This window comes from Choloepus didactylus, chromosome 4 (genome assembly GCF_015220235.1).
Source record: "Choloepus didactylus isolate mChoDid1 chromosome 4, mChoDid1.pri, whole genome shotgun sequence".
Taxonomy (NCBI): domain Eukaryota; kingdom Metazoa; phylum Chordata; class Mammalia; order Pilosa; family Megalonychidae; genus Choloepus; species Choloepus didactylus.
In genome coordinates this window covers 122,496,706-122,520,495 of record NC_051310.1, presented here as the reverse complement: position 1 = coordinate 122,520,495, position 23,790 = coordinate 122,496,706, and the positions used below count along the sequence as shown (strand labels likewise).

General features: G+C 33.1%; 1 protein-coding gene across 4 annotated transcripts in view; it reads left to right on the top strand.

Moving 5' to 3' along the window:
* Positions 1-23,790, top strand: part of TCF12 (transcription factor 12) — a 500,835-nt gene that overhangs the window by 414,234 nt on the left and 62,811 nt on the right. For 2 of the 4 annotated variants that reach the window (XM_037833866.1, XM_037833867.1), the window contains exons 9-12: positions 16,220-16,325; positions 17,431-17,570; positions 17,853-17,997; positions 18,291-18,355. In XM_037833866.1, the coding sequence (XP_037689794.1) occupies positions 16,220-16,325; positions 17,431-17,570; positions 17,853-17,997; positions 18,291-18,355 (456 nt within the window). Of the gene's footprint in view, positions 1-5,726; positions 5,888-16,219; positions 16,326-17,430; positions 17,571-17,852; positions 17,998-18,290; positions 18,356-23,790 lie in introns of those variants that run through there. The other 2 variants (XM_037833869.1, XM_037833870.1) reach the window with 2 other exon arrangements.

Here is a 23,790-nt window from a genome sequence, read left to right as displayed (position 1 = left end):
GCTTACAGTTTTGTTTTGTTTTTAGGTTGCCTAATAAGTCAGTAGTATCGAGTCTTGTCCCACTCTTGAAAGCTCTTCAGAAGTACTGGTTTACTGAGGAATTTAAAAACCTGGGGGTCCTTCTCATGATTTCTTTATGCTCACACACACCATTAGGCAGGCCTGTGATTATAGAGCCATCTGCAGGAAAATTATCAAGTTGCAACATAGTTAGTGATTCTCTTAAAGTGTTATTTCAGGAGGTAAATGAGAAGTGACAAGCTGCAGTTCATGTGGGAAGAAAAACAGCCAGCCAAGAGATGCAGGAATTATTAGGCCAGGGGAGCCTCCACCATCCCTGCCCTTTTAGTATTTCAAGGAAAACTTCTTTGTCACTGTGAGTTTATGATCAAAAGAAACATGGAATTTGCTTCAGGTTTTACATATTCTGTGTAATTATAGTTCCATCTTGTTTGAAGGGGTGTCTAACAATTGCCTTTTAGAAGCTTTGTATGGCCTGTCAGTTCTGTTCATGTTGATATCAGAGGGATATTATTTATTTACCTCAGAAACTGTTTATTTGCTTTCTCCTCCAGGAGGTATGGCTGTTTATATACCTCCTGTTTATAGTCATATGGTTGTCAAAAAGGGAATTAAGCAAGTATATTTTTTGCCCTGTAAATGCTCTTTATACATCCAGTTGTTTCCATTGGCTTTACAGATAGATGTTTTCTATTTTGTCAATCATTAGACATTTCTGTAAAATGTTTTTGTAAAGAGAAAATAAGAAATGTTGTCAATCTATGCCTGAGACAGATGATCTGATTTGTAAACTTTAGCAGTTGTTTTTACTCTGCTCCGAAAACCTTGTCTCTTTGCATGCATGTGTTGATTTTCCTCATTCCCAACCAATATCCTAATAAATTGTATATCAAAACACAGATGAACCTTTAACATCATCCTATATAAGTCTACTTATTGGTTTGGATAAGAAAAAGGTGTTCACATCTAAGGCATAGTTTGAACAGTTAACCTGTAAATGTTTATTCGGGGGAGTATTGTCTGAGTAAAGATCACAGAAACAGGTCCTTGATTTTTAAGATTTTTGTATGGTGAAAAGACAGTAATTGGAAGCCTATTTACTGGTGGATTGATATCAGGAAGATGAGAATAATAGTGTTGAATTAGAAAACACTATATGATTTCAGATCAAATAGCACTATTATCTTTAAATAACGTGTATTGAATTTTAGTGGTTTGGTTGAAGAGGATGCATTATTTCATCTGAACTTTACATTCTTGTTTTCCTGGTAACAAAAGTAAATTTCCTAAAATGGTAAGATGTTAGAAAAATACCAGACCAACTTCCTGAACATGGAGATATGACCTTATTTACAAAGCAGCACATTCTAGAAAAATTTAATGTTCATATCTAAAATATAATGTTCATATCTAAAACCTGAATTTTAATGTCTACTTTGGGGTTATCTGGCTAGACCAAGCTAACTAAAAGACTCCATATTTAGTAGACAATATTTACCCACAAATCATCTCTATACAAGTTAAATAAGGAAGAGGAGACATTGGGAAGGCTCTTTTGCCTAGAATCTACTCATTTGTAGATTCTCTCACTTACCTTCCTATGTCTATCCTCACCCCCAACTTCCTTGCAGCCAATAATATATTAATTATTTACTGAGTTTCATCCTTTAGGAATTATTCATTTGTGGAATTATTCATATGTGAACTTTGTTTGGCTTTGTTTACCACTCTGCAAGCCTGTTTTCCAAGAATTGATTCACTTAGAAACAGTTTTGGAGCTTGTCATAAGGAGTCCCGTGAGTGAATTTAAATTTACTTTTCCAGCCAAATATTCCAGCCTTTTGGGACACTGGAATGTTGTCTGTTTATATTAGAAGGAGAATGTACGATAAAATTAACTATTAACTAGCCTTCAGTAATTAATTAATTCAAGATGTATAATTCAGTTAAATTAAAATTTTCTTTTGAAAACTTTTAGAATTTCATCACTTCTTGAAACACTTTTGCTTTCAAATAGTTTTAAAATCAGATGTGACAGTTAGTGATCCAAATACCAGATAAAAAGAAGAGCTAATCGAATAGATTTTTAAAATAACTGCATGGATAATCCCAAAAATTCTGTATAGTCCACCAAGGAAGATCTGTCTATCTCTCAACCAATAGGAGAAGTAAGGAGGAAGGAAATTTTGCATAGGAGTCTGGAATTTAAACTGAAGTTGTACATCTTTTTGTAAATTTTCAGTAAAGATGTAAATTGCTTAGGCAAAGCATATTGTAGCTTTTTCTTATCTAGTTTAGATCTGTTGTTGATGACTGGTGGAATGGCAAAAAACATCACATTCTAAAACATTTGGGAGAACAAAAGCATATTTGAAAATCAGTTTAATGCAATAATCTTTAAATCAGGAATCATCAGTTTGCTAATAAAAGATGGTATGTCTCCAAGTCATTTTTCTTTTTCAGGACTCTCTGACATTGTCGTTAATCACATTGCCAGTGTGTACAGTAATGCCCATCTTGCTATAAAACTTGGTGATTTTTTTTTATTGTTGTCCCAGGTAACATGCATATTGAGTCAGATCACATAATCTTAGAATAACAGAAGTGATTATGTATAATTGTGAGTGGAAACAATTCAAGATAAAAAGTACATGATAGTACAGCTCCTGTGCACACTTCATGTCTGTCTGAAATCAGGTTTTAAAAATTGGCCCTGCCTCCAGCTGACTCGTTTTGTCAGACTGTGTCACAGGATTAACCCATGACATATTCCTTTAAAAAAAAAAAAAAAAAAAGGACGAGGAGGCAAAGATTAAACAACTGCATTGACTAGAACAGCACTTGATTCATCTATATGCATTTTTTTCTTGTAACTTGATTCTCCTTAGGAGAAAAAAATGTGCTGCAGCTGTTGTATAGATTAAGTTAAATTTTTTTCAAAAAATATTTTTAAGGAAGAGAATAGAGTGTATCATAGAAGATAATTTGTAATTGTGATAAAGCAAGTAATCATCTACATCAACCAGTTTTAATTTCTTTCAATTAAAACAGACTTTAAGAAGATGGTATTTTTGAAATGACAAACTAAAGCCTTGCCATAGACTACAAGTGGAATATGGGAATTGCCTCCAGTTTTCTTGATGACTTATTATTGTTGAGGAAGGAATTTAACCATTATTTGGGTCTTGGTTTGTGTATTTAATTTATATCTATATACTTATTTATTTATATTTAAGTTTCTACATCCACTCTCAATTTAAGCAGTAGGGTACACCAAGGGACTGAGGTGTGTATTTTGGGGAGAGTGAGGTCTTAATAAACAAATACACTGATTTTATAAGTCTTTTTGAGAGATGGAATGAAAAGCAGAAGCAAAAACTTATAATTAATTGCTTAACTCCTGAGAAACTATTATGTTTCCCTTTCAGGTTTCCAGTTTAACAGCAAATCTTTCCCAGTTGCTTAATAAAATTATTTTAGCACAGTGAAAGAATGTTGATTATACCATTTGGCTTTACCCTGAATTTCTTTTTTTACCTGAATGATTCCCTTTGGAATATCATATAATTGCTTCTAGAATAAAGAACTGATGACGAAATATTAAAAATTATCATTGTGCTTTTTAATAGCCAAGGTGCTTAGTTGGATTTATATTATGCTGTTTGTTTTAAGAGACAGCATAAAACACAGTGCTCTCTGGTCAAGCACTGGAAAATTCAGCTTAACCAGACCAGGTGAATTTTTTTGACCAATACTTTTAAAGTTTTATCAGGTTGGAGCAATAATTGCAGAAAGAAAATATTGATGTACAATAAGAATTTTGTAGCTCTCTCCACATCCCCATTCCTTCTCAATTTCTATTCAAAAATAAGTGTTTCTTTTGATTTTTAATATTTAATAGAAAAAGCAAATTTTACTTTAGATGGTTGTTTTTCCTTACTTTTTTTAGAGTAGTTCTGTAAGTACAGAAGAGACCATGCCTTTGAAAGACTAAAATTTACTTGAATGGTTTTTAAGGCATGGCATTGTTAATTGTAAATCAAAGCTTTTTGCACAGTTCTCCAAGGAGTGAAATGGGTCTTTGTGGTCTCTCAGGAGGGAGGAAGTTACGAACCACTTTGCATACTGGCATTTTAGTAGTCTGCTGTACAGTGATGTTCTTTTGCAGCTGCTGCTTAGCCTTTTCTATATCTGGAGAGTGTGGGGAGGTTTTATTGTTGTTCCGATACCATCAGCTTTTAAAACATTGTGTAGTTTGCTGGCCTTATTGTCTAATTTACTTTTATTGTGATAATTTGATTAATGTTTCATAAGAATGGGATTTTTTGGTCCCTTATAACGTATTCCTAGAATATTTCTTAGAAAATTTCTGCTTTAGGAAAGGTGCCTTAAAAAAGAGAGATGTATATTTTTTGTAGCTCATTAGCTCCCCTCTGATTAGCACAGTTTTATTAGAACCTACAAGGCATGAGAGAGAAGATAGTACAAAGAGATTTTTGATGGGGAGAAATGAGAAAAAAGAAAAGTTGCCTTTCTATTTTGGGGGTTAGAATCCACATTGATCTACCAAAAGACAAATTTGAAAATTTTTAAATAGTAAAATGTATGTGTGTGTTAGAAACGTGTTTTTGCAGGCAGTGTCTAAAACCTTTTGACTTCTAAGTATAATGAATATTTAAAATCTGTGAGAGATTTATTCCCACATAGATTATTTTTTCTTTCTGAGAAATTGAGCAGTAACGTAAAATATAAATATACAAGGTATTTCTTAACAACAAAAATGGACTTGGAGGAAAGACCTCTAAGAAACCTTATTAGTTTATCAGTTAGAGTGCACATTTGGTCTGTATATACACCAACCATTCACACTTTACATAAGGGAAAACAAAACTTTGTCCTTTTCTATTTAATTACTGAATTGCTAAATACATATTAGATGTTCTAGAAGACTGCAGTCCATTATAAACTTACTTGGTGTTGTGAATAAGGAATTCAAGGAGTTTATAATTGAAAATCTACGTTATTAAATGTTTCCATTTTTAAAACATAATTTATTTTTAAGATTTTTTTCTGGAATTTTGAACTGAACTTTTTCATGAAATGTGTTCCTTTCAAACTTTTTTAAAAATGATTTTTATAATTTAAGCAATGATCACAGTTTGTTCTAGCTACTTAAGAGGTACTTACACAATAGGTCTGCTTTCTCCGGAAAGTGATTTTGTACAAGGCTTAACTGTTTGGATCCTTCTTGTTATACATGATTCAGTATTTCCAATTTCTGATTGCCTGATCATGTGTTTATCAAAGTTGGAAGCAACTTTAGACCATGCCAGATGGTAATGCTGCTGGAGGTGCAGTGCACTAGGTTTCAACTTCCATAAGTGCTCTAATTTAATTAAAACTAAAAACAGAAGATCTGCCAGTTTGCCTTCCTTTGTAGTCTCTATATATTGGACAAAATTAATAATTCCTTGGGATATTTATGTTCAGGCTACTATAGCTTTTTTTTTTTTTTTTTTTTTTTAATCATTTGTGAGTGACATTTTTTCAATACCCAAAAGTTTTTGGTATTCTCCACCAATGCAAAGACTTGATAGAAATTGAAAGAGGTTACTTTACAGCCTAATCCCTCCCTCTCTGCTCTGTGAGTTGGTTCAGTCCTGTTTTGCATAAGTTCCTTTTGAGTAGATCCATGTGTGGATGCATAGTACTGAAGACTCTCTTTAGCTGTGTGGATGTATGTCTTCGAGAGAAGCTGTGTATATTAGCAGCAAACAGTAACATTTTCAAAATCAACATGTATTGTGCTTATCCTGTGCCTGGAATGGGCAGCAATTCTTTGATGTATTACTACAATGGGAAAACGGTAAGCCTTTTTCTTTGTTCATATAGCTTCTAACTGGCTTGTTTAACAGAAAGCAGTGTAGATTAATTGTTTTTTTACTAAAATGTGTGAGGTTTGATTTTACATTTGATTTTGTATTGATTTTCTTTTCTACAGTACACTTAAATCTTGTATTTTTTAAGTGCCAGTAAAGTTCTTGAAACACTTAGTTGTTGGCTTTTATTTTTAAAATAGTATAGAAAATAAACTTAAATTTGTGAATTATTATTAGCTTGATCTCTTTATGAGTAATGAGCTTGAAAGTACATTTATTTCAATGTTTTTTATAATATAAACATACAATCTACATATAATAGATAAATAAATGCACACACATATCTATCGAGGATTATTTGATTCTTTATAGATGGAAGGGAAAGATGAAAGTCATCTTGGGTAGTTATGAAAATAACAAGTCTGAATCTCTGGGAATAATTAGGGAAGCAGTCAGCTAGTGAGGGCCGTATTTCCTGTTTGGAGTTTCAGATCCAGAGACTGACTTTACTGGGATGCCATCTGTTTCCAATCAAACTAGAATTTTGACCCTGCACAGATTCATAAAATAAATCATTATTTTTCAAAGAATGCATTTATACGTTTTCCAAAGAAGGTATTTCTGGTCAATTTATAGCAAGCACATGGTTAGGTGTTTTAAAGTAATAGTTTTCTGAATTGCTAAGCAAGACTTTTCTATTTGTTTTAATTAACTATTTAGCATTGTATGTTTCTGCAAAAATATCAGCATCAGAAGATTTTGTATACTCTAAGAAGAAGGTGAACTTCTGGAAGATTTGATAGGCGTTGTCTTTGGAGGATACTTGTTAAACATTATTAAAACATTATATTAATGAATAACAATCTTGCATTCATGTGAAAAACTTGATATTTTCCTCTTCAGTCTTTCAAAACAATCTTTTCCCTCAAGTCTTTTCTTAAATGCGTCTATGGCTCTCATGATTTTTTTTTTTTTTTTTTTTTTGGCTGGGTGTGAAGGCATTTTTAATATTAATGTTTTTTTAATTACAAAGAAAATTACATTCTTCTAAAGTAGATATAAAAATTGGATATATTTTTTCCCTTCCCATTTTACCACTTGAAAATATTTTAAAGTAGCATATGGTTATAACCCGGGTTTGTGAGAACTAATAAAAGCACCTTTTCATTCTCTAACTGCTTTAGCCTCATTAGCTCTGGCAGTGTTTGGTTGTAAACTTTTGGGTAAGCTTTCTTAGTAGGGTGATAATCATACCAAAATATTCTAAAACTCATTAAAAAGTATGTTTTCAAGCTGCCTATAAAACAGAACTTTGGAGAATGGGAGAGATAGAGTTAGATAGATACTATAAGGGAAATTACTTGATCTTGATATAATTTCCTTGCTAGCTGCCTTTCAAGCATGAAAATATTTTTCTTTTGTGTCCATTTCTAAGTAAAACAGTCTGTTTGAAGATGGCATATGAGTGTGTTTGTGAGCACATGAAAAGTTCAGTGAAATTAATTATACAAGGCCCTTGAAGTAAAGAGACTGTAATTCAAATTGAGTTTAGATTTTCTCCTTTCGAAAGCATGGATCACTCTTTTACAGTATTTCTCTTTGTCCTACATTGGGGGTGGAGGGACAGCTTTGATCGTATTAAGTATTTCCAGGCTTATGGTAGATGCCATAGCTGGTATGGTGAATTATAGCCTGAAGATTGATAGCCTATGCCTGATGTAGGTCAAAGCTGACTTTTACATTCTTGAAAAATTCTTAAAGAGATGATATATTGTCTTAGTCCTCTGAAATGTAAGTCTCTTGTCTTATATGTATTTTTACCCATTTTACTTCCCTTTTTATTATTCTCTAATAACTCGTCAGTAAGAAAATCATGTAGTATGTAATTAGATTATCCAAATAGTACTGTAAACACCTCATCTTAGTATATGTTAGGAAAGGTCTATCCATCAATGCTTTATAGTAAAAACTAGCACTCTTTATTAATATTTCTGAACTGTAAGTGAAACGTACTTACGTTATGGAATTTTTATATCGTTTTTGTGGTGAGTAGGTAAAATCAAAATTGATTTGATAAAATCAAATTTTCTTGCTTTATTTTACGATGATAGTTCAGATTAATATTTTGAAATGCTAATAAGTCCACATTGATTTTGTTTTTAACATCCCAATACTGCATCAAGAGAGAAAGTGAAGAATTCTAAGCAGTCCTGTTCCTAATAAGAATGCTTTTTTGTTGTTAAGTTTCAGGGTGATTCCATATATTTAAGAGTGTTTGGAGTTTTTTAATAATAAGACACAAGCAGACTTTAGGAAAAGACAGATTAATCTGAAAAGAGCCTTTTGTCATTTTATTATCTATATTATGTGACCAGTATTGTGTTGTTAGAGATATAACAGGTGTGAGCATATATTGTACAGAAAAGAAAAGCCAAAAATGTTAACCCTTTTTTCACCACTATTTGGAAAGGAATTAATATTCTGTCATGTGTACCATACTAGAAAGTGTTAATATGTGTTTATAACAAACAGGAACTTAAAACTATTTTGAATATTATACTGTTTCATGGTTAAAAAATAGTAAGGAAAAAATGGGTTTCTGAGTTTCCTTATTTATAAAGAACTTGTCTGCATTCAATTTTCTCATTGATATAAATAAATCATTTCCTTCATTCAGAAAAGTAGAAAGTCTTAAAGATAAAGGAAAGTTTGTGGAAGGAGAGAATTCCCCCATTTTCTTCTCCCTGAGGATTCTGAAGTTTCAGCCTCCCTCTGATCTGACCAGCCTCCATTTTCTAGACCTTGAACTGAAAATGCTACAAAGTGTCCCAGGTATAAATATTGTAGCAAGTACAGACATGATGCTCTTTTGAATTGTATCAAAGGATTATTTTAATTTTAGAAAAGACAACACAGAAATCCAAGTTTTAAAACTCAAGCTAGAAACAAATTTTGAATGTTGTGCTTCATTGGATGGAAACTGGGAAAGAAGGGACCGGAACTAAGATGATCTTAAGGACTACTCTGTGCCAGAAACTAGGCCAGGGACTTTAAATATGTTTATTTCACTGAATTCTTGCAACAATCTTGTTGCTAAATTTTACTAGCTTCATTTTATAAATAAGGAAAGTGAGGTTCAGGAGAGCTAAGTAACTTCTTCATGTTTCACCCAGTTAATGAATTCAGAATTTGAACTCAGGTCTAGCTCCCAAGAACAGGTTTTCTCTGTTGTATCACCCAAGGACATGTAAACTAGTTTCTATGGCAAAGGGTCAAATTTCAGCCTTACTGCCACTTGTATCAACATATATTGCACTGGAAAGAAAATGCAACTGCAAAAAACATGAGGCCATTCTTAGGGGAAAAAAATATATCTTTCATACATAATTTAACAATTTTATGAATATTAATTGATGTGTTCAGTCAAGCAGCTTTTAATCTTTAAGATAAAACATTTGAAACTATTCTAGATATGTTTAAAAACTCTGGAAATTAGACTAACAGGTTTTCTCTTCTGTGGAACTTGTGCTGAAAATTGGTTTAATCACGGGTTGGGCTCCTTCCTGGCCACATAATTGGTTTTTCTATAAGAACTAGAGCAGCAAGTATCTAGCTAAAATTGCATTGTAAATACTTCTGACTTATTTTTCAAATAAACATTTTTCAGTTAATAAAAGCACAGGAACCAAATAGCTGCATTTCTGTTTGGTTGGGGATTTATTGCTAGTTAATATGAGACAAAGTGCAATTAAATTAATTCAAATGTCAAGGCTGTCTGTGGGCCCAATAGAGTTAAATCTAACATTTTTTGATAGGGAAAACATGAAGTCATTTAAAAACTCTCTGAAGATAGAATGCTAATGACATTAAATGACCAGGACTTGAGTATTAATCTACTTATTTTTTTTCTCTTTACCAAAAATATCTAAAACTATCATATATGAGCCCAACATTTTCTTTTCTTGATTCAAGTGGGTACAAATACCGGTGAGTTAAAACTAGAGCATCTGCCAGGTCGGTATGTTGTCACTGATCAGCTTTATTAATGATTTAGAGAGAAAGTTGTCTGTTTCTACTAGTTCATGAACAAATTAAATGTTCTATATTGTTAGGAGTAAATTTCTTAAAAATGTAGATAACTAAGAAGTGACACTCATCGATTTGTTTGGCATATTATCCTAGCAAACAAGTTTCAAAACCAGTTCCTTAAAAATTCCATAGTTTATCTCTCAGAGAAAAAAAATGAAATTATTGGTAAAATGATAGCAGTAACTATAAAGAGCTGATGAGATATGTCCAATGATATTAATTTTAAGATCAATAAAACTGTGTTTGACTTACGTAAGTAAGAGGGAAATTTTAATCACAATTAGAAACCAATAATATTCAACTATGGTTGTTACACATGCAGAATTAATTGAGTTTGAGCTACTCTGTACCGAAAACTGGAATTCTTTCTTTTTTTTTCTTACTGTTCCTAGAAAATAAATTTTACCTTGTTTTACCCGTAAACATGTCTCTGGAAATTCATGGGAAAGATATTTGCCCTTTTATTTAGGAAACTGTCAAAAATATAAACATATATTTATTATCCATTTTACAGAAATTCCAGTTGTGTTTTTACTAGGCTACTTAGGTAAAAAGAATCTTCCACTGAGATGTTTTTATGTCCCTGAGTCAGTCCTTGTACTTCAGAGATTCTGCGGTATGATGCCTTGTGGTTTCAGATTTTGTGATACTTTAGTACTGTAACTATCTAAATATTTTCCCCCTTAGGCATGGAATTACCTTAAAAATTCTAGTAGTAGATTATGCTTGATAGCACATTTTGCCATTATTTAATATTCAAATATGAGATGTATTGATATATACCAAATCTGACGTTTGTTTATTCTTAGATATTGGAGAATTCTTAAATTAGTCTGCTGTTTCACAATCTTATATAAATTTTTTTGGTGTTTTCTTTGTTTGGGGTTGTTTGTTTTAATTTTGATTAGAAACGAAACAAGAAAGTGGGAAGACCTAAATTTCAGAAACTTGAAAATTTTGCCATTTAGGTTAAAGATTTGTTTTTAACTTCCCTAGAATACCTACCTAGCACTCTTCTCCAAATGGGTAGAGTTATTACAACAAAACCTTTTGTTTTCTGTTCCTTAAATTGCCTTTTTCCTAAATTCAGATACCACAAAATCCAGAAATGGAAAGAAGCTTTTGTTTAGGTACATTGCTGTGTGTTGTACTTGCATAGCTTAATCAGCAATAATTTAGAAACTGAAAAATAAATTCTTATAATGATTACCTTGTTTTCCTTTCATAGTTTTTAAAGTCTGACCCTTGTATGTGCATATTTTAAAAATTATAGGCCCAGAGGCTTAATTAGTTTTTTAATAAAATGGTTTGATTTAGGTTGGAGTTTTCTTATTTTCTGGTGATCCTAGAAATTTTTTCCCCAGGTTTTAGATACTCAGCTGGATCTTGTAAAATTTTTGTTGTTTAATACAGAACATAATTGTATAAAACATAAGACAAATTAAGTGAATGTTCCTAAATATAATATCTTATTTTCATTTTAAAACATGATTATGTTTTATTTATTTATTTTTTTTATTTTGGTAAGTTGATATGGATCATGCTGAAGATAATTTCTGTATTACCAAAGGCCTTTTACATATTGGAGGTCCATGTTAGTATGGATTAAAGTGTTTAATGATATTGAACATAGTGGAACTTCAAGAGAACTGCTATTCAAACCATCTTGACAAAAGAGCTTATAAAAGCCCAAACATAAAGAAATCTTGGTAATTTTATTACAGAGTGTGTTCAGAAAAATGGATGAACTTCTCCATCTGTCTTCACTCCGCATTAGGTGAACGTGTCCCTAAAATGTTTGAGAGCTGATTTTGGTTTTCTTAGGCCTTGAAACTTATAAGAATCCTAAAATATTTCTTTTCTAAATAATTTGTTTGATTTTAAACTTCTGGGTAAAGGAGGGTGATCTAAACCTGCATTCTTCCATATGGTAACACTAGCCACATATGGTTATTTAATTTAAATTAGTTTAAATTAAAAATTCAGTTGTCAGTCATACTGTCGACTTTCAAGTGTTCAGTAGTTTACATGCAATTGCCATGTTGTACAGTACATATATTGAACATTTCTGTCATCACAGAAAGCACTGTTGGACACCACAGATCTAAAATAAAATGAGAAATCACTGTTCTCATAGAAGAAAGAAAATTCCTTACTCATTTACACATCATTTGGAAAGTTTAAAATTGTCGGCCACCACATAAGCTGTGGATCTATTTTCAAAAGCATAGTGAATGACATCATTCTTTAACTCTATCACTGAATGTGACCAGAAAAGAAATTATCGTTTTTAGCAAAAGCATCTACTTCCTTGCATCTTTTCTCAATAATTATCAGAAGATCGTTAGACTTTCCTGCCTCACAGGGATGTTTCCAATATCAGCTATAGGGAGGAGGGTGCATTGAAATCGGGAGCACAGGTTCCAGCCTCTTTGAGCTGAACAGAGAGTGGTCCATTCTGAATTGGGAGTTATCCACCTAACTAAACTGAATCATCCAAGCAGGAGAAAAGGAATCTGTCTTTGCCAGTTTAACTCCAGTTGGTTGTATGAACTAACACATTCCAAGGATAATTCTGTAATCACTGTAAAGAGTAATTGTAAATATTCATCCTGAAGTACACTGTTCCTCTTCAAGAAGTAAGTTTGGGGAGGATAGGATGAGGACTTTCAAGATATTAATGTGGGCTTGTTCTTTTCAGCCAGACTTAACAGTGAAAGGGAAACGTCTGTTAGAATTTCACTTATATTCTTTCAAATTGGAATAAGCCTTATGGTTCTATTTACCAGACACTCAAAATTTTTCTCAGTGCTGTTCCTGGAGGGGAAAATACAAGTGCTTGGAAAATAGGAAAGACAGTCTCATGAAAGCTACTGTGAGCCTGACGTTCTGAAATGGGGGCTAGAATCCTAAAGAAAATTCTGTCAACCACGTATTATTAATAGAACATCGTAAATTACTTAATTGTACCTTTTTCTGTTTCTCTTTAAAATAATTTGGCCCCAGTAGATTTTAATCATGTTAAAGCATACATATTCCTGTCTCTTAATTTTTAGATTGTTTGTTGTGGTAAAATCGTACTTAAGATTTAAAGGTACGATTAGATCATTAACTAGAAAAAAACTGGGCTCTAGATGTGCAGGTGATCAGATGACATAAGCAGTCTGGTTTTAATTTGTGGCCAGTACTGATTGTAACTTGCTTGTTTTGTGGAATTGGCTGACTGTTTCCCCACATCTGGAGTTAATGAAGTCTTTGAGACCACGTCAGTTGTACTTTGCCGCAAGAACTCTTTGATCTCAAAAATCGAGACTGGCACAACTGCTGCTTCATAACGTTGCATCTATGTTTTTGCAAGCTATGCTTAAGATACCAAAATTAAAGTAATGTGGCCTGTGTTAGAAACACAGTTAGATGGGCCTCTTTGAGAACCATGTATTTCGAAACATTTTTATATTATGAAAACTTCAGACTTAAGTTAGTAAATAAATGTTAAACTTTTCATAGTTAAGGGTTTTACCATTTTAACTAATAAGAGTTATCCTTTAAAAGTCTATTTATAATGACCATTTTAAGTCCATTTATAAAGACTAACATTAAAAAGATTAAGTACCTCTAAAATGAGTCCTGTTTTCTCAATACAGCTTCAAAATTTTTACCTAGGGGTGGGCAAGTCTCCTTCTCTCCTTTATGTGGTTTATCTTTATTTCCTTGCTTTCTGTGACACCCATCGATTAACCGTTATCTGATCTACGTAGTCACTTTTATTTGGCAGCAGACAATTTGTAAATCAGTAAAGTAGGTATTCATTTACTTTTTATAATTGCAAACATTTAAAAAATTTTTTAATTTTAAAATTCCATTCAACTTAAAATTGAATGAAAATAAGAATAAAGACATATAAATTGGCAGATAACTAGAAATTTAAACAAATGTTATTGAAGGTTTTTTGTGTGTGAAACTTGAGACATCAAAACTGGAGTTTCTCCATAACTATCAAGTATGAGGCTTACATACTGTTCATTCTATAACCTGGATAGAGTTAGAGAATTTTTTATTTCTTTCATTCAGTAATGGAATGTATAATAAGCATTTGTGATAAAAGAAATATATATTCTGATGCTGTCTTCTAAATTTTATTCTCATTTGCAGTTTTTGGCTAAGTCTCTGGATTTACTATTGGTTTACATTGTTGTGATCGCAGCCTAGTTTGTGTAAAACTAGATGCAAAAATGGCAGAGGCCATCTAGCTTTGGCTGAGTTTAGAAGCTGAAACTTCATTAAAAGAGAAAAGTACAAAGTTCTTTCCTGAGAACTTCCACCTGCCCATCAACCTTTATATAACACATTCCAAACATATTTGTATATACCCAGTTATTTCATTCTAACAGTATATTCATGAAATAACTTTAAACTAGAAAAATATTTTTAATATATATAACAAACAAACCATTGTATCTACTATATTCCCCTATCTAGGATCCCTCTTGGTAATTCTTAGAAATACATCTTGTCCCAAACTTCTCAGGTACTGTAGATGTGTGTTTTCCTCTTTGGGATGTTAAAAATTAGGAAACTAATTTAAAAAAATTCACTGTGCTACTATTATCAGTACTGGCAAGAAGAGTAAAAATGAACTTTTCAACCTTATACTTAGGATGAATTGTATATTTAAATAGGATCAAGTCAGACAAAAATTTTAAGAAACAGAATTCAAGGACTGAACAGTAGCTGTCCTTAGCGGCATACCTGCTCCTATTAGAATGATGGAAAGGTGATAATATTAACTAAAATTTATTGAGAGCTTACTACTTTGTACACGGCACTGTGTTAAATAAATATTTTATATGTTATCTCATCTGATCTCCCCATCAGCCATCTAATTCAGATACTGTTTCCACCATTTCACAAATGAGGATATTGAATTTCAGGAAGGTTAGATAATTTGTTAGAGGTCTTCACAGCTAATTAGTCCCTCAGAGAAAGAATATAAATTAATATGTTTGGTAGTTTTTATAAATAAAAAATTTGATTCCCATTTTAATTTTGGTGTGCTTCCCCAACTTTTTTTTTATTTGTGTTTGGAAATACATGCCCAAGGTAAAAATATCAAACTGCAAGAAGGCATCAAGTTAAAAAGTCCTTCCCAGTGCTTCATCCAGAATTGTAACCACTCTTAAGTTTTTTTGTGTCATTCCAGAAATTTGTATATGATTTTTTAGACATGCTTCCATATTTTAATGTCAGTCACTTACACTCTTCTACTTAAGTGAACACCTAGGATTTTTATGTTATAGTGAAATTTAATAGCTATTCTTTTATCAAACTAAAACAAATGAAATCATTTGTTTCACATGCTGCTCTCACAGTAGGACACCTTTCTGTTCTTTCTGTGAGGACACTTTGAGTCTTTGGTTTACGTCTTATCTCAAATATTATTTATTTGTTTTCCTTCTTGGTATCAATAGCCATCATGAGAATAGTTTGATCATGTTTTGATCATTAGGGTTATTTGGCTGCCCCCTTAGTTTTCCAGAGGAATGAAAATGTTGGTCATTTGCCAATTCAAAGTGTTCATACTTTGCTTATCTGAAGCAAAGGTTTACCAAAGAAAATTCATTCTGCTCTGGCAAACAAAATTTTTCTTAAAGCTGTACCAGACTTGAAAGTTTGCTTGAAATTAATTAATTAAAACTCCTCAGTAAAATTTAAATTTATTTGCTAGCCCTACTAAGTTAAGCACATTTCTGAACAATTATGTTGTACCCTTTTATGGTTATCTGTCAATAGTAATAAAGAATAGTAACATGTAATTTAACATTTTTATTTGATTTGATAAATTTTTGAAACAGTGAAAATACTTAAGTAGAACCCTAATTTTATTCCATGATGTATTCAAAAGGTGTCTTCTCCATCAGATTTTGCATCATGAGCCATTTGAAATTTCTGTTTTGTAAGCAAAGTTTAACATTTGTGACTCTATCCAGCCACCTGGTATAATTGTCATACCAAAATACAATTACAGGGATATTTGGAGTGGTATTTTTCTTTAATCTGCTAAAAACAAACATGTAGGTAGTAACCAAGTTAGACATTAGTTATGTGGGTTTGGACAATATTCTTTAACTTGGGGTAGTCCTTTATAGACTTTAAGGAATGTTGAATTCATTTTATATATAAGTAATATGATATCATTTTACATTTTAATTATGTCACTGTCTGATTTTAAGGTATATGCACCATCCCCAAATTCAGATGACTTCAACCGTGAATCTCCTAGTTATCCGTCTCCTAAACCACCAACCAGTATGTTTGCTAGCACTTTCTTCATGCAAGGTAGGTGTTGCCAATAGTTGTCAAATAATAGAGCAATCATCTAGTGTACATTAGTTAATATTTTAAGTTGTGAGACAAAAGAATACTATACAGGAATTCAGACATTATTTTTATAGTTGTTTTTGACTGAGGTAAATGGAAATTTAGTTTTAGAGTTTTCTAGTACTGTTTATTGCTGACAGCAATCTAGTTGGATTATCCAGCAAATTAGTAGAATTCTCATCCAGTATTGGTTGAATGGATGAAAATCTCCAGAAAAGTATTGAGGAAAGTTAGTAGAACTGCTCTTGCTCATTTTAGAACTTTAATGTAGAAAAGCTATTAACAATTCCAGTTCCTTGGTTTAATTACAGGTTCATATCACACTTAGAATTGCCAATGTAAATATAGAGAGAATATCATGGAACAGAATAAAACTTGATAAAAGTAGAAGTGTTGCATTTCCTTTAATTCGTGTCTAGCAAATCATTTTTATTTGGTCTCCTGTAAACATATACATTTTGGACTATGGTAAACATATACTATGGGAGCAATACATTAATATACAGAGTTCTTTGACTTTATATTGGGGAGTGACATATTTCATTTGGAGGCTGACTATAATATAGTCATTATCTATTACTTAGGTTTACTTTTGAAGAAACTTCTTTATTCTGCAGTTTGAAAATATTTCATATAATGTAAATTGCCTGTTATCCAATTAAGAAATTCTTTTTTGCATATTTCAGATTAACCAAAAATTAATTCCAATCTATCCCCAAATTTGGAATTTTTATTGTCTTTTCAATAAGAACTTAGACCTTTTAAAGATTTTTTTTTTTTTAATTAGAGAAGTTGTAGGTTTGTGGAGAAATCATGCAGAAAATTTCTGAAGATTTTTATAATGACCTTTCTACTACAGTTTTTTTTTTTTTAACTATAAAGCTTTATACCTTCTTTTAAAATAATAATTATACAGCTTGGAGGGAAGAAAATTAGGTAGAATGCTAGGGTGGAAATGGGAGGTAAAAATATCTGGAGGGTATCCTTTGAATTTTTATATGATCTTCAAAATAAAAAAAAAAAATTAGCTAAGGAAAATTTTATATTTCTCTTTTTGTCTTAGATGGGACCCACAATTCTTCTGACCTTTGGAGTTCATCAAATGGGATGAGCCAGCCTGGTTTTGGTGGAATTCTGGGGACCTCCACTTCCCACATGTCTCAGTCCAGTAGTTATGGCAGCCTTCATTCCCATGACCGCTTGGTAGGCTATAACTCATAACTAGGGTGCAGCAACACTTTGCCCTCACTTGGGTTTCTTTTTGGATTAGGAGTACAACATTTTATTTTGCTGAAACTTTTGGAGTTTGAAATACTTTTAGGCTTACTATATTTAGCACACCTTTTTAAAAAGTAAATGACAATAGTGGCATTCTTTGCTAACTTATGGAGCTCTTTAGACTTGTTGAAGTAGTTGTCCATTTGTATGTGCATATTATTCAGAAAATGTGTTTAATAGACCATGTTTCTTTCCCCGCCTGTCTAGAGTTACCCTCCACACTCCGTTTCGCCATCAGACATAAACACAAGTCTTCCGCCGATGTCCAGCTTCCATCGCGGCGGTACCAGCAGTTCACCTTATGTTGCTGCCTCACACACTCCTCCCATCAATGGCTCAGACAGCATTCTAGGTGAGGTTTCCAAGGGTTGACAAAGCTCTGTAACACATAATGTGAGGTGGTTTCAGTGAATCCCGTATCTTTCAATATTTTCTAGTGTTGAATTTTAAAAAAGAAAAGGTTTGATTTTCATTAATATAGAAACTGGTAAGGAGCCCATATTTACTTTAGCTTATTAAGTACAACATGCATATGTGTGCTGCTTTATTGTGACAGAAGTGAGACTACCCATGAAATAATGTTGAATGCTAAAACATGTTTGCCTACTGAAATTCTTACTTTGTTTCCCTACTTGAAATATCCAGGAACAAGAGGGAATGCTGCTGGAAGCTCACAGACAGGTGATGCACTTGGAAAGGCATTGGCATCTGTGAGTATTAATGTTACATATTCTGCGGAGTGAATTTTACTGTGCTGAATGCAGTTTTAGATTTTGTGGACAGTATGTGTTATAGTTAAAAGGATGTAGTTATATCAAGTTCAACTTCATTACTCATTTAGTGCCATTCTCATTCTGTATTGACTCATGCCCTTAAAATAACTCACAAGAACACCTTCCCACGCCATTCCCACAAAAATGATCCTCTTGACTTCTATTTAAATATCTGTTTTTGTTTTAATGGAATGGTATAGCAGAAGGAAGAGAACTTTGGATTTTTAAACATCTGAAGCACAAATTATTCAGATAAATAGTTAACCCTATTTATTAGTTTAAAATACAAACTTAAAATAGGTCAAATGGAACCAAGAAAGACAACTCATTTGGTCTTCTGATCTAGAGAATGAAATGGTTCTACAGGAATTTTTCAAAGACGGGACACATTTTACATATAAAAAAAGGGAAAAACAATCGGATGCTTGCTGATTCATTCAAGAGACAGGAAATGAGAGCCCCATACCACCACCTCCCCCCAAAAATACAGGTTAATTAAAGAACTCAAGCTAAAATGAATAAAACTGATTTGAGGAAATCCCATAGTATTTCCCTGAGCCACTTGGTTTATATCCAATCAGAACATTAGTGACAAAACAATGATTGTGTTTTAATATCTGATTCTTACAGCATTAATACTAAATCACTTCTTTTTGGAATGCCAAAACTAGAAGTGTAAGTCTGTTTATCAGTAATTGACAAAGATTCCAAACCTAATTCTTTAAAAGAGAGGCTGTTACTTTCTGAAGTTTCTCCTTAGGCCTTCCTTTTTTCTTCCTTCCTTCTGAGCAGTATGCCTCTTAGAATTTCCGCAGAGTTGCCTTTCATTTTCTGTGAAGTGCAATCAACTCTGTCAAACACATTTGTTGTGTTCTTAGGGGAGGCAGAGCACTTTAATGTGTGAGTAGTAGGAAGCGACTGTTGAACATGTAAGGAGATAAACGTCTTTGTATATTGCTTCTGTAAATAAATCTTTCTCTACAGCTGAGTACAAGTTTTCTGGAGAAATGAGGCCAAATCAAATTCATCTACCATGTAGTGGAGCTCAGCACAAAATGGAGCTCAGTAAATGTCTATCAAATTCAATCTTAGAGCATATAAAAATAATAACGATGATTAAAGCAAAAAAAAAAAAATCAGCTCTAATTTGAATGCTTACTAGGTGCTAGGTACTATACTAAGCATTTCCAAGCCTTGTTTCATTTAATCCTCAAGAAAACCCTGTGAGTTTGGCATTATTATCCCCAGATTACAGATGAGGAACTAAGGTTTAAAAGGTTAAGTAACTTGAGCTCAGAAAGATTAAGTAGCTTGCCCTTGGGATCAGAAAACCAGTAAGAGTAAAGCCCATGTATATTAGAACTCCCATCTGACTGGCTTCAAACTCTGTGCTCTTAACCTCTACTCCATGTGTACAGAAAGGGCAATGTTACAGTGACTGTTTTCTTACTAGGTGTCAATGAGAATTAAAGGGGATTGCCCTACCTTTTTCTGGTCTTGTCATACTCACCTGATGAAAACCTCCTGTTTGGGAAGAAAATCATTCTATATTATTAAATTTGATTGGCTCCCAGGTATTTGGTTGTCTTGCCATATTCTTCTGCTGATTTTGGAATAATCCTGTAACAAGATACTTCACATGTAGGAGGACAAATAGCATTTGCACTTTGAAAACTAGGCAACTTTTTAAAATATATCCTGTATTTTGGGAGCTTTTTTTCCCAAAGATCTTTTGCTTATTTTATTCAAGGAAAACTTTTGTAAAGGAACCTTGGTATATAGGCAGGCAAGAATTTGTGATGTTCTCCATGGCCCTTCAGGCTCATTTTCAGCTACTCTTCAAGTCCATGAATATTTTCCCATATCATGACTAGCACACTAGCCAAAGCAGGTTGGCCTTTGGAAAAGAAAATCTGAATTCACTATGAGTAGAAGCCATGGAAGAAATGTTTAATCTAGTTAGTGGGTGGGCTTTGGTTGTCAAGGAAACTCAGTTCTGTCATCCTATGTTGTTACTACGCAGGAGCAGCCAGGTCATTCCATAAATCATTTCTGTCATAGCTGACGGTGATGCATTCCATCTGCTCCATCACTGCATGTCATAGTCTGCACACTTCAAATCCCTTCCTTCAATCCATCTGCTGCCCCCACCCCACCCCCACCCGGCCACTTCCCCCAAACACATTCTTTCTCTTAACTCCCATTACAGACTAACTTTATGAAAATTTACATAATTCACTTTAATATATGTTTACTTTAGCTCTGAAAATGTAATGAAAACAAAAAAGATTGCATTGTCTGGGGATAGGAAGGATTAGAAGAGATGATGAGAAAGAATTTAACAAGGATTACATTTGAGAATCTAATGTGCATATCAGAATTTTATGTTGAATATTACAGCTTGGTGGAAATGGTGACCATTACTATTTTGAAATTTTAAGTTCTTCAGGATATGAGGTTTTTAATGTAGCATCTAGTTTAGATGGAGAAACACAATGCCATTGTCATAAAAAGTATTTCTGTTTCCCCAATTGTCTGATGCATGTCTTAGAAGGTTTTTCATTTGTGAAACATCAGACAGTACAACCTTTGTTCTTCAGTTTAGGTATTAAAGAGCATGCAGAATACTGTGTGATTAAACATGTAAGGCCAGATAATACGTTTGCAAAGGTTCCTTTATTTTAGGTTTAAGCTTGGATAATTGTGGTCTTAATCTCAGGATAGCAAGAAAGAGAATTGTACATGAAAGTATTTACACAAAGTTCCCAAAGCCCTGTGGATTATGCATTAGTTTAGATAATGAACTAGGGCAGATAGAAGGATAGGAATATCTGGGTATTCGTGCCATTTCTAATGTGTTTCCCTGAACATTTGCCAGACAATAACCCTTTAAGATTGTGCCCATGGAGAGTTATATAGAGGAAGAAACATCTGGTTTATTTCAGTGCCTAATACCATATCAAAACACTTGGTCTTTAATTTAGAAGAGATCAAGCAGGAGGATTGTTTAACTTTGTTGATTATATCAGGCTTCTTTTTGATAATTTATGTTTTGATTTCTACCTCAGAGCAAGGAGGGTGTGTGTGTGTGTGTGTCTGTGTGTTAATCTGGTTAGTTAAATGGTCAGTAGTCTCTAACAAAAGAAAAGAAAATTCAAGGAAGTTGACGTTTAAAAGTAATTCATGAAATAAGTTTCTTTGTTCCTTAAACTCAATAACATTAGCATAATAAAGATTAACTGAAATGTGCACTGTAGTGTTTAAAAAATTGGGCGCTCAGTTCCAGGGTTGGGCTTGGGAGCCCTCCATTGTTTCTTTTTTGTCTAAGGCCCTTTTCATTAGCCTCTGGCTTATTGGCACCCTGCTGATTGGAATGGACCATGACTGATAGGAGGAGGAGCCTCATTTGTTACAGTAAAATGAGGCATATTACCGTTTAAGCCTGGCAGAAGGTATTGGGAGTTATTCTTCATTGGTCATTTAACAGTACAAGGACCATGAACTGCATGCAGAATGAGTTCTTACTTTGTTTTTATGTTTCAGACTCTAAATCACTCCCACCTCCATTTTTTAAGTGACTTGACTTTTTTTCTTCTTTTTTCTTTCTTCAAACACCAGTGTAGGAGTTCTTTAAGTCCAGAGAGTCCAAAAAGAAATGTATTCTTAATTTAGAGTGCTCTTTTGCCAGATAAAGCCTTGTGTTTGGAATTTCTTAAAGTAGCACATCAATTTCTATAGAATAATATAATTTGCATTTGATTTGGTATAGAATAAATATGCAGAGATGAAGTTTAATGAAATTATCTTGATCCAAAAGATGGTATGATCATGTTTTTTTTGATGTTATGATGCTCTTCCTCCCCCCCCCCCCCCACACACACATTCATATTCCTTTTGTGGAAGTAAAAGGGGCAATAAAAAAGTTTTGTAGCAGGGCTATCTGTAAATTCAGAGAAAGTGTTGATAACAATTCTATCTTTCATCACTTTAATTGGCAAAGTAGAACCAGGGAATGTGATGAGAGTGGTAAAAAGGACCTTTATTGTACAAAAAGAGAAGTTGATTTTGAAAAAACATCAGAAATTATGTTTTTATATTTGGTAGACTTTTAGTACTACTTTTCCTACTAAACAGTGATTTTTTTTAAAGTCTGCCAGGAATAAGTCCTAATTTCTCAGTTACTATTAGAAGTGACTTTTTAAAGAAGTAGGAAAAAGTGAATAAACTGTATTAGCTATCTATTGTTCTGAGTCAGAACTGGACAGATGTGGGTATTTACATATAGTATCAGAGCATTTTGCCAAGTCATTGGAATATAATGACCCTATATGACTGTAAACAGTCTCTTCCTTCTTTGAGATCAATGAGTTGTCACCAGTTGTTAACATGCTTAAGGATTATTTATTTGTAGTAGCAGAGTTGTCAGAGAAAATAAGGGTTGATAGGCTACTTCTGTTCTCAAAAGCTCATACCTGTAGCAACACTAATTCCCAAAATAATGGAACCTCACCATGTCATTATTTTCCAAGCTTATGCCATTAAACTGATTTGTAAATTGATTCATCTTTATAACAAAACCTTTTTCAAAACCTTTGGTATTTCTATTGCTGCACCTCATTAAATAAATACTGAGATTAATCTACCATTATGAGTCAAAAGCCATTATAGTAAATTTCAAGTACATTTTAATACCTCTGGTTTAAATATATATATATTTGAGTACTTACTTTGTATAAGATAACGCCAGACTGTGGTAGATTCAGAGTTGAACATTATAAGGTTGCTGCCTTCAGAGAATTTACAGTCCAGGAGAGAAGATAAGATAGGTCTACAAACAAGGATAATGTAGAGCATGGTATGAAATAAAAAGGGTGTCATGACATTTAATTGGGGAGGTGGCATTTGAGCTGGGCTTCAACGTGGTATAGAATTCCATAAGCGAGAAGCTAAGAGACCAGCATTCTGAAAGGAGGATAGGCTGTGTTCAGAAAATGGGGGGAAAAATGTTTTTTTGTTTGGATGATAGGGTATGTAAGGTTATGAGTAGTTTATAAGGTAGAAACTACCTTATATTTGTCACCAGATTAGGAAAATCAAATGTCATGTTTTATTTAGTAGGCAACAGGAAGCACTGCATGGGGTTCATCTGTTCAAAACTGGTTTAGAACAATAGCTCAGGCAATTATGAATGGGATGAAAGGAACAGGGAGTAACTAGGAATACAAGGCCCTAAATAGTCTAGCCACAAGTTATTGAAAAGGCTTAAAGTAATGTTGAGCCAGTAAGAATGAAGTGTGCCTCTCCCAGAAACATTCTGCAGAGAATTATGGGTTTTGGTCTCTACAGAGGGAAGGGTAGAGGGACACAGGGAA